General features: G+C 38.5%; 1 protein-coding gene across 2 annotated transcripts in view; it reads left to right on the top strand.

Annotated features, from left to right (window-relative positions):
- Positions 1–14,861, top strand: part of IKBIP (IKBKB interacting protein) — a 33,537-nt gene extending 18,676 nt beyond the window's left edge. The window contains exon 3 of one of the 2 annotated variants that reach the window (XM_006888502.1): positions 14,106–14,861. In XM_006888502.1, coding sequence (XP_006888564.1) covers positions 14,106–14,861 — 756 coding nt within the window. Of the gene's footprint in view, positions 1–69; positions 907–14,105 lie in introns of those variants that run through there. The other variant, XM_006888501.1, reaches the window with a different exon arrangement.
- Positions 14,862–17,426: the final 2,565 nt, after the last annotated feature.

The raw sequence follows: 17,426 nt of genomic DNA, 5'->3' as shown, positions 1-17,426 counted from the left end.
ATTAAGCATGTTTTCTTACTATAACAGTTATTAAGTAGCCCTGGGAATTGTTTTGTGTTATAAATACAGCTTGAGTCTACTGAGAGTATCCTGCAGGAAGCTACGTCATCCATGTCTTTGGTGACCCAGTTTGAGCAGGAAGTGTCTGGCCTCCAAAACATCATGCAAGACATTCAAAGCAGTGAGGCCATGCTCACGCAAAAGATACAAAGCCTGAATGAGAAGCTCCAGAACGCTACAGAGTTCTGGAAAAGAAGTGTAGAAGAAATGAACGTCAATACAGACACTTTCAAATCAGAGGCAAAGCATATACACTCTCGAGTTACTGTGCAAATTAACTCAGCTGAACAAGGAATAAAACTGCTCACTGAAAGACTGAAAGAATTGGAGGAGAGCACCCAAAGAAATATCAGAACAGTGAAAAGGCAGGAAGAAGAGGATCTCCTCCGAGTCGAGGAACAGCTCGGCTCCGAGACAAAAGCAGTTGAAAAATTGGAGGAAGAGCAGCAGGCCCTCTTTGCCAGGGATGAAGATTTGACTAGTAAACTTTCCAGTTATGAACCCAAGGTCAAGGAATGTAAGACGCATTTACCAACAATTGAAAATGCCGTTCATTCTGTTCTCAGAGTCTCTCAGGATCTGATAGGAACAGAAAAGAAAATGGAGGACTTGACTCTGCAGATGTTCAATATGGAAGATGACATGTTGAAAGCAGTGTCAGAAATTATGGAGATGCAGAAAACCCTTGACGGAATCCAGTATGATAATAGCATATTAAAGATGCAAAATGAATTAGACGTTCTAAAGGGAAAAGTGCATGATTTTGTTGCGTTTTCAAATATAAAAGAAAAGGGAACTTTAGAAGAATATAATCCAGAAAATAAAAACATTAATAGTGATTTTTAAACTTGCTACATTTATTCTAATGAAATATTCCATTTTACACATAAATATTTCAGTGCTTTTGAATTATTACAACTCACTTTATTCTGTATTATTTGAAAACAAGTCTTATATCCATAAAAGTGCTATCCATATCGTCAAAGCTTATCTACGTTAGACAATTTATTTCACTTTAACCATTACATATAGATTTCTAAACACATTTATAAACTTCCTAATAGCAATATTCTAATTGTTGAGGTACTTTTCTAATATTTCATTGAAACAATCATAAATTTCACCTATTAAAATACACATAAACTTATTGAAGTCTCAAGAAGTTACTAAAGTGTGTTTACCACTAATAAAAAGAGTAAGTGCCCCATGGGTACAGTCATATCTGACTATTGCTAACTTCACAAAGGGGAACTGTCTCTGTCAACAGCATCAGCAACACATGCAGTCACACCTGTTCCCCGTGTCTCACATCTCTTTCTACTCATCCCAACATCTATCTTACTACTGCTTTATTAAGTCCAAAATCCTAAACAATAGCTCACAGACCACACAGAACCGTATTAGGAAAATCAAAAGCTATACTTCAGGTTAGTAGCAGAATTCAGTCAGGACAGCATCCAAAATGTGTTTGCGGGAACCTCAGCCTTGATCCTTGTGGCTTTAGGCCAATGTGACAAAGCTCTCAGTCATGTCCATTATGACTTCCACCCCCTACCCTCCTCCTCCAAAAAAACTTGGACAAAAGGCTTTCAGCTCTGATTCAATGGCATAGCAGTCCCAAGATCCACTCCATCTCCTGTTGGGTCTCTAGTTCTATTCTGTGGCGGCTGTTTCCATAGGCCCCAGTCTAAATGGCATAAGAATATCTCACCCGGAAGAATGCATTTGCATTCTCTTGCTTTTCTTTTTTTTTGCTGGTAGTGAGATTTCTCTTATTCTGCTGCTGGATCCACTCAATTCAATGGCGAGACTGGCCAATCCCCTTGTGGATAGGATAACACACTCTATTTCCATATTCCCATCCACCCACATGGCAAAGGCAAAGTCAAATGGCTAGAGAAGCCGTTTTGAACAATAAGCCCTTAACACCACACCATGGCCTCAGCTGCCCTTTTCTAAATCTTATGCCTGTAGTTATTTTCAGGTTAGGTTGATAGTGTACCTGTTTCAGCCAGTTCTTTTTCCCTTGTGACAACCAAGGTCATAGGAATTCTGTGTTCTAGGACATTGACTTTTATAGGAAATAAAATATAACATGCCCAAAAGAGAACCTAAGGGAGTTTCTGAAAGTGTATATGGACTTTCTGAAATCTGGGAAACTTTTTCACTTTTTGTTAAGGTTATAAACTGTGTTATAGATTCTTAATAGAGTGAATTGAAGTCTCATTAAATTGGGTCTAATTAAAGGCTTTTCCTAAGTGTATAGATATTTAAATATGAACTGTAGGAATTTCTTTGTGTAAAGAGAGTCTGGTGAGGTTTTTTTGGTTTTTTTTAAAGGTTTAACTGTGTTACAGACTGTTGAGTTTGCTAGATATATGACCTCTAACTTAGTTATTCTACTTACAAATTAAAATATAACAGTAAGTATGTAGTATAGCGTAAAGTGGAGCTCTCGTAGCTTAGTGGGTAAGGACATGTGCTGCCAATTCAAAAACAGGCAGTTCAAATCCACCAGCTGCTCTGAGGGAGAAAGATGAGCAGTGTCCTCCCACCTGACTTACAGCCTCTAAATACCCTCTAGAGGTTCACTCTGAGTCACTTCCAACTCATCAGCACCTTAAAAACAACGTATTTTAAAGTCGGGGGGGAAAAATCAGTATAAAGATAAAGTATAATCATTAATAATAATTAAAATTGCTATTATCTAAAAGATTTCCCCAAATAATTACCTAAGTTTATTTTACTTATTGATTTTGTTTTCCTCAAAGTTGTGCACGTAGTCACAAGCAGTAAGACATGAACGTATTTGAGAAGATTAAGAAAAGATCTAGCTATGTTTTTTCAAAAATGCTAATCATAAAGGAAAGGGTTTTATTGGTAAATGGTATGCTAACAGAATCTCAACTTTACCTGTATCTTTGTAGATTTCAAAGATAGTTGAGGTCAGGTAAATTTGTTAATTTTTCAAGAAATCCCAGATAAGCTTGATGTTGTGGCACGGGGAGCTTATTTTAGGGAACTGTATCTTAAAATAAGTCTATACAATACAGCTACTAAAGAATGTGCACTCATTTCTAGAATCTTAGCATTAAGTTTCTAGACTTAGGAATTCCCAAGTTCTTATTTGTATGCACTGAAAAAAAATTGTACTAAATATTTTTTCCCTTTTCTTGCTAATAAGTACATTAAATAGTTTGCTGGAACATTATTGTTTCACTCCCTTATTCCATCAGAGCAAAATCATCTCTTCTTTGATACTAATCCCTATTAAATTGGTTGTGTTTTTAAATTTTTTCTTTGGGTTTACTTATCACCAAATTTAATACAACTTTTTAAATGAATTTGTATGTCCCATTGTTGTTGTATGCTGCCGAGTCGGACCAACCCATAGCTGACCCTCCAGGAGATTTTCAGAGGCAGTCATCACACTGGAGGAGCATAGACCATAGAGCAGCTGGAGCACTCCAGTCACATGCCTTTGGGATTGCAGCACAGCTTCTTACCACTGGGCCGCAGAGCTTTCTGTATGTACAATGATAATACTGTCAATTACTGTGATAAGCATAGTGAGGTTTACTTTCAAAAAATATATGCGGTAATAATGATCACTGACTAGAAATGGAAACTGTACTTCGATCGATCGTTTATTGTGGCAGTTACTGTGGAATGGAAATTCTATTGTGTAAATTAAAACTACCCTTCAACAAGTGTTCTATGAGAAAAGTATTGAAGCAGAGTATATACACACACAAAGGCATCATACATTTACTCAGGTTTGTTTATGGGAGGAAAATTGTCATCAGAGTGGTTTCCATGTACCCAACTGTGTCCCTCTATTTCTCTTTATTCATTTATTTGACACAGACACTTGAAATATCAAAAATGCTTTTCTGTAAAATACTGTAGAGAAAAATATATATTGTTAGTCTTTCCTCTAACGAAAGTTACCAGCATTGTAAGATGCATTTTTTTATCTTTGTAATTGTTAATAAATATTTTATCAATTTCTAATAGTACTGAGTGCAGGGGTTTTTTTTAAACTATAATGACTTTCATTAAACCTCTAATTTTTCATTTTAAATATAAATTTAAAAATACATTTGTACTAATATTACTAATTTTGCCTAATAAATAGAAGCTTTTGACTAGACTTGTATAGTTTATTTTAAAAGTTGATGTCATAATGTTATAGAATTTACTGTGATTATCCTTTACCCTTAAGTATTTCTCAGTGTCTTCACCAATTTTGGTCATGTTGTGCTGACTTCCTCCATGTTGTGAATTACCTTTCCCTTCATTAGATTTATCATGTGCTTGGTGGCATTGTTTATTACTTGTTGGGAATCAAACTGAAAGATCGCCACTTCAAATCCACCAAAAGCTGCTCAAGAGAAAGATTACCAATCCCCTCCTGTTGTGATTTACAGCCTCAGAAATCTAATTGAGGGTCGTTATGAGTTGAAACCAACTTGATGGTGAATTTGAGGGAGTTTTTTAATTTAGCAAGTGATTTCCTTTCCTTTCCTTCCCAAGGTAACAATAAAAGAATGTTTCTTTCTGTGTGCAAACCTATTCTTAACTTTCTATAAAAGTAGTATTTTAAAAAAAAAGTTGATGTATTAGCCTCTAGAAAAATTTTCTTAGTGGTGGTGGTTGCACTGAAGGTGATTCTGACTCAGGTGTGTAGACCACTATTCTGTAGGGTTTTTAAGACTTGAGCCCTTTTGGAAGCAGATTGCCAGGCCTGTCTTCCTAGACACCTCCAGGGGCTTCCAAATGCCAACCTTTTGGCTGGGAGTAAAGTGCTTGACTGTTCTATCTAGTACACTATCACAGAAAACTAAAGCTGTAAAATACAAGGTTCTTTTTTTTCTACCACAATTTAATTGTAAGCCCATTTAAGAATCTATCACTTTAATGGAAGATTGATACTAAACACATACAATAAAAACCTCACTTTAAAAAATAACCCAATACTTCACCAAAGAAGACATTCAGATGGCCAACAAGCACATGAAGAAATGTTCAAAATCCCTAGTTCTAAGAGAGATGCAAGTCAAAACAACTATGAGATATCATCTCACCCCAGTCCAAATAGCAAAATTTAACAGAACAGCAAGCCACAAATTCTGGAGAGGTTGTGGAGAAACTAGAACCCTTATTCAGTATTGGTAGAAGTGTAAAATGGTGCAACCACTGTGGAAAGTGGTGTGGCACTTTCTCAAAAAGTTGCAAATAGAGATATCATTTGACCCAGCAATTCCAATACTGGTAATATACCCTAAAGAGACCGTAACCGACATCCAAACAGATACATGCACACCCATGTTTATCGCAGCTTTGTTCACAATAGCAAGGAGTTGGAAACAACCCAAGTGCCCATCAACAAACAAATGGATAGAGAAGCTGTGGTATAGTCACACAATGGAATACTACGCTGCATTGAAAAATAAGCAACTTATGCAATATTATTCAAAATGGGTAACACTGGAGGACATTATGCTGAGTGAAATATCTCAGCACAAAAGGACAAATACTGCATGGTGCCATGTTGTGGAATGGGACTGATATCAGGGTTAGGGTAAGACTGAGAAAAACTGGATAAATTATGTCTACTGCATTGAAACAGATGAAGGAGAGAACAATTTAAAAGTGATATGATAGGGTATTATGGTTATCACAAGAGTCCAGAATTAAGGTTGCATAGTGGAGTGTACTCAGGGTGGTGGGAGGGGTGGGGGGGGATTGTATACCAAAGAAAGAATTTTACTTTTCAAAGAGAGGAACGAACTGGGGGAGGAGGGCTGGGCAGGGAGAAAAGTGCAACAATAAACGAATGGAAATCCAAAATCTCTCTAACTGTTCATTAAAATTAATAAAATAAAAATTTTTTAAAAACCCAAAAAGAAAAACAAATAAAGAATAAAAAACAATAACAAAGAAAACCTCACTTATTTATAGACTTACTTTGTGTTTATACAGTTGACAAAATTCTACAAATTCACTTAGTACCTATTTGTTTCGGTGAAGCTGTGTAAATACTGTTATGAATCAAAATGTTCCACGCCAGCTTTACACAGCACAGGAGGAAAGAACTAAAGTCTTGGAGGCTGTTGTATATCTAACTACATTGTTCTTAGGATACCATCATGTTAGGTTTTCACTGTTGGCAATGCCACATACAACAGAACAAAACACTCTCTCATCCCATTCTCATACTCACTGTGTCAGTCCATCAGTTTGAGAGTTTTCCTCTCTTTTGCTGACTTTCTCCTTTCCCAAGCGTGATTTCCTTCTCTAGGAACTTAGGCTAGGATTTGGAAGCTCCACCTCTCATAATTTGTGCAGTGGCCAGGAGGCACCAATCCTTGAAGAAGGACATCATGCTCAGAAGGGTGGAGGGACGGCACAGGAGAGGAAGACTCAGGATGAGATGGATTGATACAGGAACTAGGGCAGTGGGGTAAGTGTGTCTGAGTCAGTGAGACTGGCTCAGGACAGGGTAGGCTTCAGAGCTGTTGTACATAAGGTCACTATGCGTCACAGGCAACTTGACAGCACATAACAACAACAGGGCCTGTCTTCTGCTGTTAGCATTTCCACAATATGTGAGATAAAGTCTCACCATCCTTACTTCTAAGGAGCATTATGCTGTACTTCTTCCAAAACAGTCTACTCCAGACTCACCAGCTTCACAATTCAAAGGCATCAGTTACTCTTTGGTCTTCCTTAGTCATTGTCCAACTTTCACAATCTTGATGAATTGAAAATACCTGGCTTGGGTCAGGTATACCTTAGTCTTTGAGCTGACACCCTTGCTCTTCAGCACTTTAAAGAGGTCTTTGTCAGCTAACTTTCCCCATGCAATATTGTCTTTTCATTTCCTCACTGCTGCCACCATTGGTGTTATTTGTGGATCCAGGTAAAATGGCATCTTTGACAACTTCAATCTTGTCTCCATCTATCATAACGTTGACTAGTTGTAAATAGTTTTGTTTATGTCCAGATGGAATCTATACTGAAGCCTATAATCTTATTCATAAAGTTTATACTAATTATCATAATAATAGTAATTTAATAAGCCTCTTTGCCATTGAGTTGGAGCTGTCGCTTACCTGGCCCTCCAGTGGTTTTTCAGAGACTAGAAATTGCATGGTAGAAGATTACCCACCTTTCTTCTGAGGAGCCACTCAGAGATTTGAACCATCTGCCGTTGGCAGCACAACTCCCTATTACCTAGACCACCAGAGCCCCATAATGACAGAAATTGCTTCATGAGAATTGATACCTTTGAGCTGTTGTGCTGGAGAAGAGTATTGACTATACTATGACTGCTAAGAGAACAGACAGATTCATTCTGAAGATGTTGAACCCAGGCTGCTCCTTGAAAGCAAGAATCCTGAAGCTTCGTCTGACATACTTCAGTCATGTTGCAAGGAAGGACCAGTCCTTGGAGGGGGGCATCATGCTTGGGAGGGTGCAGGGACAGCACAGGAGGAGAAGACCTTTGATGAGATGGATTGATTCAGTGACTGGGGTAATGGAGTTGGTATGTCAGAGACAATAAGGTCGGCTCAGGATATAACAGGGATCAGAGACATTGTACACAGGGTTACTATGAGTCGTAGGCGACTTGACAGCACCCAGCAACAACCAATGTGCCAGTCATTGTGCTAGGCATTGTACTTGTAATATTGCTAACTTTCAAATCAGCTTTCTTACAGCTGGTAGACCAATTTTACCAATGGGGGGATGAAGGCTCAGCAATTTTAGGACTCTTCTTATGACAGTGTTAGGTCAGAGGAACTTCAGAGGCCCTCACTTCTACTATATAATGCTGCCTGATGCTGTTCAACCAGGGAGGGGAAATCATCAGAAATATGTTGTCAGTTGAACCATCTAGAGAATTCAAATATATTTCACCAAATGTGTCCATAACCATTTTACCATTAACATAAACTAAATCCTTCCAAAAGTATAACTGTGCCCTAAAGTTGTTTAGACCTTAAGTATAAGAAGTAATCAGATGTTTGTTGGAGAAGAGAGCGAAAGGAGAGGTGGAGAATATTCTATTCTAGGCTTAACCACTAACCATGTGATCTTGGCACTTTATACTGGGGCTAGTTTTTTAATTAGTAATGAAGAAATGTTATCAAATAATCATTCAAACATCCTCTAACATTAAAATAGTTACATTTTAGACATCAATAATATTTCCAGGTCTTTCCACAAACTTATGAGATCATTTAGTAAATCTTTGGAAGGCAAGTTGGACATGTGTGGTGTTCCCTAGAACTATGTTGCTGATAAATCTATGCAACATTTGACATTGCAGGACAACCTCTAACTTAATACCTTGCATCAATGATAGGAACCAGGTAAATAGTCAAGTTTCTGATTGAATCTTTCAAACTACCCAAAGCCTGTCCAACTGCTCTGTCCATTGTAGGCAAACAACATAGCTATCCTTAAGTAATTTGGAAAAATAATTCAATACAACCTTGAGACTATTATTACACTTTTTTTTTCATATTCTGTTCTAGTAAAGATCAATAGAAATTAACGGTACATTGTTTTTATAAGCTATCACATGGAACAGAAAGTTGACCAGCAGCTCTTAAAAAAATAATTTGATCTTTCTAAAAATAAACTTTTCTCAAGTGTCTTAATTATGTAATGCCAGTTATATTTAGTTTACAAGAAAAAAAATACATTAGTAAATGATAACCTAGTAGTTGGCGACTCGACTGCACATAACAACAACAGTAGTGAAGTAGATTAAAGTAAGTCATCTATTCCTTTTATCCTAAGAAGTCTTATTTCAGCAAATAGACTTTATTGCAAAACTCTCACTTTAAATATAAAACCAGATTTTGCAATCATTAGTTGATTTCCTTCCTGTTTGTGGCTACTCCATATCACACTCTTATTTTCACAAGCTAGTTTCTCTACTACTGAATACATTACCCTCTCACCACTAATACAGCATTAACCTATTGAGAAAATTCCTAAAATATATTTTAAAACTAAATAGATATGGAGCATGAGAAGAGAAAGTTCTTACTCAAAATTAACTGCCCAGCTATCCCATTTCAGTAGTTCATTGCATTCTTCTGCAACTATGTATCTGTTCCTTTCTGTCTCACGTAAAATTTTTATTTGCATTGGCTCACTCACTCGTTGACAGAGAGGAACCAACTCACAGCTTGCCCTCCAGTGAGTTTTCAGAGGCAATAATTGCATAGGAGGAAATTGCCCATCTTTCCTCCCAACAAACAGCTGGTGTATTCAAACCGCCTGCCTTTGGATTGGCAACACAACTCCTTACCCACCTGGCGACCACAGGAGTTTACATTAGGTGATACTATTTTTATGCTAACTGAAATAAACTTAAAAGTCTAGTTTAGTAAGCCAGATATACACAGTTTAAGGAAGGTAATTTATACTTATCCAGTAAAATTATATATAATTATATATACCAAATAATATTTTATTAAAAACTTGTCTGTATATTAGTCTTCACCTTTTATTTTGTAAAAATATTTTTCAGCCTGTGTATTATTTCATTCCTTTTTTTCTTTTCAGAGTATTAAATAATTCATTTGTTGACATTCCTGAGCAAACTCCCAGAAGGTAGAGCCTATTCTTGACCATTCTAATACATAGTAGACATCTAGTAAATGTTACCAAACTGGTTTTGGCTAGTAATAAAAAAGTTATAGACATTCCACTGCTTTAATACACAATATTGTCCTTAAAAATAGAAGAGAAAATTAAATGTGCAAACATCAAACAATTGACGTACACATTGTAATTGAAATTATCTTCTCCAGAATAATCAGAATGTATCTGTCTTGGACAGTCATTTCCTGTGGTTCACCTTAGGTTTTTAATTTGTTTTTCTTCATAGTTGACTACAAAATTCACACAGGTAAATTAATTTTCTCCTTGAAGCTAAATATTCTCGCCTGTCTTTAATTTCTGTCTTTAAGTTCCAACTTTATATGACATTGAGGAGAAATACTCCCCTGATTGGAGGAGTCCTGGTGACTGGTGATTAAATGCTTGGCTGCTGACCATAGATTGGCAGCTCGACCCCCTGCATTCATTCCATAGAAGCACCATGTGCCATCGGCTTCTGCATTAGAAGCCCTAGGGGGCACTTTTACGCTTCCCACAGGGTTGCCATGAATCATAGTCAAGGTAACAGCACCAGGTTTAGTCAGATTGAACACATTTTATTACTTGAATCAGCACTTTCATTTACTCTTTCTCTCTGGACTTTATTAACTGATGGGGAAAAAAAAAATCTAAAAGTCCTCACTATTCAAAATAGAAAAAATTCTCAGTATCCCCAACATTGCTGTACAGACACATCCCACCACCAAAAGTAATAACAGCTTGAAATGTTGGTAACAGTAAGATGACTCAGAATATTTATAAATTTATTTGTCCAAATTAAGCCAAGAAGGTCATTTTAGCAATATCACTATATAGGTCCCCAATTTATGGTGGGTTCCATTATATCTTATGTCTTCATTAACTTGTTTCTGACATGCTGTTGTTGTTACGTGCTGTTGAGTCACCTGAAACTCATAGCAATCCAATGCACAGTAGCTCTGAAGCCTGCCCTATCCTGAGCCAGTCTCACTGACTCTGACACACCTCACCCCATTACCCCAGTTACTGTATCAGTCCATCTCATCCAGGGCCTTCCTCTCCTGTACTGTCCCTCTATGCTTCCAAGCATGATGTCCTTCTCCAAGGACTGGTCCCTTGTGGCAGCATGCCCAAAATATGTGAAACAGGCCTTCAAATTCCTTTCCTCCAAGGAGCAGCTTGGCTTCACTCTCTCTAGGATAAACCTATTTATTCTCTTGGCAGTCCATGGAGTATTCAGCCTTCTTCTCCAGCATCACAATGCAAAGGAATCCATTTTTCTGTCATCCTTAGTTATTGTTGAGCTCTCAGATGCATAGCAAGTAATTGCAAAGACTATGGCCTGAATCAGGCACACCTTAGTCTCTAGACTGACCTCATTGTTCCTTATTATTCTGGAGAAGTCCCTAGCAGATTTTCCCAATGTAATTAATATTTTTATTTCCTGGCTGCTGGCGCCAAGAGTGTTGATTATGGACTGGACACAAGCAAGCTGAAATTGTTAACAAGCAAGCTGAAATTGTTAACAATCTCAATATCTTCTCTATCATGGTACTGTCAATTGACCCAATGGTGAGAATCTTTGTCTTCTTGATGTTGAATGTTAATGCATATTGAAGACTGCAGTCTTTGACCTTCTGTAACAAACACTTCAGGTCTACTTTAGTTTCAACTAGCAAGGCTGTGTCATCTGCAGAACACAAGTTGTTAATGTTTCTTCCTCCAATTCTGATGCCGCTTTCCTCCTCATAAAGCCCAGCCTCCCGAATGATCTGTTCTGCATATAGATTGAAAAGGTATGGAGACAGGATGCATCCCTAGCACACTCCTTTCCTGATTTTGAACCAAGCCGTGTTTCCTTACTCTGTTCTGACAGCTGCCTCCGGATCCAACTGTAGGTTTCACATGAGTGTTCTGGGATTCTCATTCTTCTCAAGGTTAGTCACAATTTGTTGGGATCCACACAGTAAAATGTGTGGATCATCCAAGAGGTTTCTGTGTGAACAGAGCAAGGGAACATTGTTGTTAGATGCCATTTAGTTGAGTGCAACCCCATAATGATCCTATGAACAAGTCTGAACCCTATCCTATCTTGCACTATCCTCACACTTCCTAACACATTAGTGTCGATTGTAGCAATCACTGTGTCAATCCACTTGATTAAGGGTCTTCCTCTCCTTTGCCAACCCTCCACCCTTCCTAGCATCATGTCCCCTTCCTCCTAGCAACATGCCCAAAGTATGTCAGATGAAGCCTCATCGTCCTTGCCTATAAAGAGTACTCTAGCTACATCATCTCCAAGACATAATTTTGTTTGTTGTTTTGGCATCCAGAGTGAAAGCTGAGAACCACCAATGTACTTAGATTTTAATTAAAAGGTATTTGTGCCTTGGTTTTAGTAATTTTTTTTCTTTTTATTTTATTGGGAAAAACACGTTGGAGATACACGGAAGTGAGGCTTGGGAGCAGAAGGGTGAGGATGGGCAAACATGAAAATTTCAGGGATGCAGTTGCAGGGCTGCACAATTTGGTTGGTGGGGGGAGCAGGTGAAGGAAATGAAAAGGATCCCGTGGGGACCAGATGAGTCAGGTTTTAGTATTTTAAATGTCCCTATGTACTCTATGAAAGGGAGTTCTGGTGGCCTAGTGGCAAGAAGCAGCACTGCAATCTCGCAGTCATGCAGTTGAGGTCACAAGATGTTCCATAGGAGAAGGATGGGAAGTCTCCTCCTGTGTGATTAACTGCCTCTGAAAACCCGCTGGAGAGTCAGCTAAGGATTGGTTCTGACTCTATGGTATACAACAACAACAACTCTATTTAACAGCACTGGACAGACATCCAAGTTATACTCACCCTTATAGCCCTCATTTTTTCCATACCTGGAAACACACTAGGAACTTAGAACTGTTGTTGGTGTCATGTGCTGTCTAGTTGAAACTGAATCATAGCAGACACCCCAGCAGATTTACAGAGGCTGTAGAAACATACTAGACACTGAGAATTAATTGAATTAAAGTAGACAGTTCCATGCATAGTTAAAATTAGATTCCTAAAACTAGTAAGACAGTAAAGCACATGTATTGTTACTCCTAAAAAATTGGTCCCTTCATGCAGTGCTGCTTAAAACGCTGTGCAAGCTAGTATTTCAAAAGTTGTGTTGCCTCAGCAAATTTACCAATGTCTGTGTAGAGACATCAGCCTCTCCTCTCCAGCAGCTATAAAAATGTATCACGATTTCACACTTAGCTACTGTACAGAAGACTGCTGGTGCAAAAATAATAGCAGAAAAAGGTAATTTCCAAACACATTTTACAAAATTGTCATAATGTTCTCTGACTATCCCATAGACTGCCTAAAGAATAAATATGTCTTGTGCAGCCCAAATGCCTCTTGGAGGCCTAAAGATGACAAAGCTTCATTTCATATACTTTGGACATGTTACTAGGAAAGACTATTCCTTGGAAAGGTAAATCATGCTTGGGAAGGTGGAGGGTCAGCAAAAGAGAAGATATTCAGTGCACAACCATGTTTATTGCAGTGTTGTTCACAATAGCAAAGGGATGGAAACAACACAAGTGCCCATAAACAAATGAATGGATAGAGAACTGTGGCATAGTCACACAATGGAATACTATACAGCACTGAAAAACAAAGAACTCATGAAATATACAAAATGGGTGACCCTGGAGGACATTATGCTGAGTGAAATATCTCAGTCACAAAAGGACAAATACTGCATAATGCCACTCTTGTAAAACAGGACTGACATCAGGGTTGGGGGGAAACTAAGAAAAGAGGGAATAAATTTAGTACACTGCATTGAAACAGAAAAGGGAGAGAACTGCAAAAAAGGAATATATGATTATGTATTATTTGTATGACAACATTCCAGAATAAGAGCTGCATAGTAAAGTAGACTGGGGTTGGGTGGGGAATTGGAAAACAATGAAAGAATTTTTTTTTCAAAGAGAAAAGTGAACTGGGGCGGGGTTGGCAGAGAAGAAAATATGCAACAATGAATGAATGGATATCCAAGTTTTCTGTAAACTGTCATTAAAATTTCAATTTAAAAAACCTAGTGGTTAAAAAAGAGAAGATATTAAACAAGATGGATTGACCCAGAGACTGCAGCAAAGGGTTCAAGCCTGTCAGAGATGATAAGGATAACAGGGTTCAAATTGGTAGTTCAAAGGGTTGCAATGAGTCGTACTCAACTCGACAGCAAATCAGTATCAGTAAATGATTCTAAAGGCTCTTATTTCTAAGCTATCCTTTATCCTAGGCTTTCAAAAAAGCAGTCACAACTAAACACATAACAAAACTTAAGTTGAATTTTCAATGTTAAACTTTTCATTTAATGCAATATTGTATTTTCTTACAGTGCCAGAAGTTTGAGGCCCTCATGGAACAACTGAAGTCTTTTCAAGTAACTGTTCATCTAAAGCATCTCAAGGAAGAAATATTTGAGGTGAAAAGTTGGTCCAACCGGATAACTGAAAAACAGGGTCAATTGAACAACAATGTGACAGCTCTTTCTCAAGAAATTACAAAAATAGAGCAAACTACAACTTCTGTGGCAAAAGATGTTGCCCTCAAGATTACAAGTATCAAAACAGATATACGACGCATGTCTGGTTTAGTCACTGAGGTAACATCATTGACAGATTCTGTGCAAGGACTGGAAGGCAAAATAGAAAAAGCAGAAAAGAATACAGTAAAAAACATAGGTGATCTTCTGTCAAGTAGCATTGACCGAACAGCAGCGCTCCGGAGAACTGCATCTGAAAACTCACAGAGAATTCATTCTGTTAAGAAGACACTGTCTGAGCTATCGGATGATTTCAACAAGCACATGGAGAGATTTCTAAGCTTAGAAAGTGACAGAGCTAAGGTTCTGAAGACAGTGAATTTTGCAAATGATCTGAAACCAAAGGTGTATAACTTGAAAAAGGACTTTTCCCGTTTGGAACCATTGGTAAATGATTTAACATTACGTGTTGGGCGGTTGGTTACCGACTTACAACAAAGAGAGAAAGAAATTGCTTTCTTAAATGAGAAAATATCTAATTTGACAATAGTCCGAGCTGAGATAAAAGATATGAAAGATGAAATAACACATCTTTCAGATATGGACTAGTTTGAAATTTTCCATATTAGACTGAAGTAACTTTTTAAATGGGACTTTTGTTACAAAAAGACTGGAAAGTCAGAACTAATGAAATTTTAAATATTTTGTGTTTGATTCTATTTTATAAAATAAAATGGAACTTCTTAAAATGGGTTGAGCAGTTGATTTTCTAATGTAATTATGCTGATAAAGACGTGGATTTTATGTAGTGAAAACATACCCATCTCCCTAAACAACTCTCTCTCACACGCACATAAGTGGAGAAGGCAATGTAATCCCAGAGGTACATGGTTCTAATCCACCAGAGGCTCTGCTGGAGAAGGAGGGGCAATCTCCTCCTGTACCGGTCAGATCCAATTTGATGATGCACACACAAAAAACAGTAAAATTTAAAAAAAAAGTGGGGAAGGTGGAATCTGCCCGTTTGGTACTGGGAAATCTAGATAGGAAAGATTCTGAAACCCATCTTTCTTGCTTGCCAACCCCGTAAACTCTTTTAATCTGTTTATGTATCCCAATCACAGGGAGCACTAGTGTCTTAGTGATAGAGAGCAACAGCATCCCAGTCATGGTCTTTCTCCTTCCCCGCCCCCCATCTGTAGCCCCACCATAAGGAACCAACTAGTTACGCACTGCTTACGGAGTCATTTGAGTCAGTCAGGTGCTCTGAGGGAGAAAAATGGGCATTCTCCTCCCATAAAGATTTATAGCCTCAGAAACCCAATGGCAGGTTGCTTTAAGATAGAACCAACCAGACAGCAGTGAGTTTGGTAGTCTCACTTGCAATGGTGATGGGTTTCGACTGCTGCTGATCTGGTGATAAATGAGTAAGGAGTTGTCTGCTAACCCCAAAGCAGGAAGTTTGAACCCACTAGCTGCTCCGTGGGGGAAAGATGGGCTAACTCCTCCTGTGCAGTTTAAAGCTTTTAGAGATACTCTATAGGGTCAACTATGAGCTGATTCTGACTTCATGGCAATGAGTGAGTGTTGTTGTTGTTGTTGTTATGTGCCGTCAAGTCGCCTGTGACTTATAGCGACCTTATGTACAACAGCCCTAAACCCTGTTCTATCTTGTGTCAATCTTATTGTCTCTGACACACCTACCCCCATTTCCCCAGTCACTGAATCAATTCATCTCATTGAGGGTCTTCCTCTCCTGTGCTGTCCCTCCATCCTCCCAAGCATGACATCCCTCTCCACAGACTGGTCCCTCCTTGCAACAGGTTCAAAGTATGTAAGACAAAGCTTTAGAATCCTTGCCTTCAAGGAACAGCCTGGTTTACACCCTTTCCAGGAAAAACCTGTTCATTCTCTTAGCAGTCCATGGTATATTCATTACTCTTATCCAACACCACAGCTCAAAGGCATCAATTCTCCTTCTATCATCCCTACTCATTGGCCAGCTCTTTGATGCATAGCAAGTGATTGCAAGGCCATGGCCTGTATCAGGCACACCTTGGTCTCCAGACTGACATCGTTGCTCTTCAGTACTTTAGAGAGGTCCCTAACAGCAGACTTTCCTATTACAATGTGTCTTTTAATTTCCTGGCTGCTGGTGCCAAGAGTGTTCACTGTGGAGCCAAGCAAACTAAAGCTGTGAACAATCTCAGTCTCTTCACCATCTATCATGATGCTGCCAATCGGCCTAGTGGTGAGAATCTTTGTCTTCTTGATATTGAACCTCAATTCATATTGGAGGTTGCAGTCCTTGATCTTCTGCAGCAAGTGCTTCAGGTCCTTCTCAGTTTCAGCAAGCAGAGTTGTGTCATCTGCATAATGCAGATTGTTCATGAGTCTTCTTCCAATCCTGATGCCATATTTCTCCTCCTAGAGCCCAGCCTCCCGGATAATCTGTTCTGCATGTAGATTGAAAAGGTATGGAGATGGGGTGGATCTTGGCTGAAAGCAGAGAGTACCAAAGGAATGTCTATCTATGTTTATTGATTATGCAAAGGCGTTTGACTGTGTGGATTACAACAAACTGTGGCTGACTCTGAGAAGAATGGGAATCCTAGAACTTGATCGTACTAATGCGAAACCTGTACTTGGACCAGGAGGCAGAAGTAAGAACAGAATAAGGAAACACTGTCTGGTTCAAAATTGGGAAGGGTGTACGCCAGGGATGTGTCCTATCTCTCTAATGAGTGAGTGAAAAATCATAAATGAAAGCCATGGCCATGATTCAGCAGAATACCTTTGTCACAAGGCTGATGGTTTCTCTCATTCCCTAATGATTTCTCTATCTTTGTCCTATTTATAGTAAATAAATGAGAAGCCTGGTGCCATACTTGGCAGTTCAGATTCACCACCAGGCAGAGAGAGAAAGACAAGCAAGCTCTTTGGGCAAAGATTTAGATTGCAGAAGCAGCTGAAGACTCTTAAATGAGCTCCTAAAAAAATTAAAAAAAAATAAATGAGCTCCTCTGCCTTGGGAAGAGCCAATGGGAATGTTTGGTTGTGAATGAGTGTGGAATGAAGGACCTCATGGAGTGCCTAAGTTTTTAATTTTCATTGGAGATTGTGGAAGCAGCTGAAGGCCCTTAGATGGAAGTCTCTGTCCTCGGGCCTAGTGTT

The sequence above is a fragment of the Elephantulus edwardii genome, unplaced genomic scaffold (assembly GCF_000299155.1).
Source record: "Elephantulus edwardii isolate Elephantulus edwardi_28Jun2011 unplaced genomic scaffold, EleEdw1.0 scaffold00068, whole genome shotgun sequence".
Lineage (NCBI taxonomy): Eukaryota > Metazoa > Chordata > Mammalia > Macroscelidea > Macroscelididae > Elephantulus > Elephantulus edwardii.
Note: the sequence above shows the minus strand (reverse complement) of the source record. Positions and strands in the feature narration are given on the sequence as shown.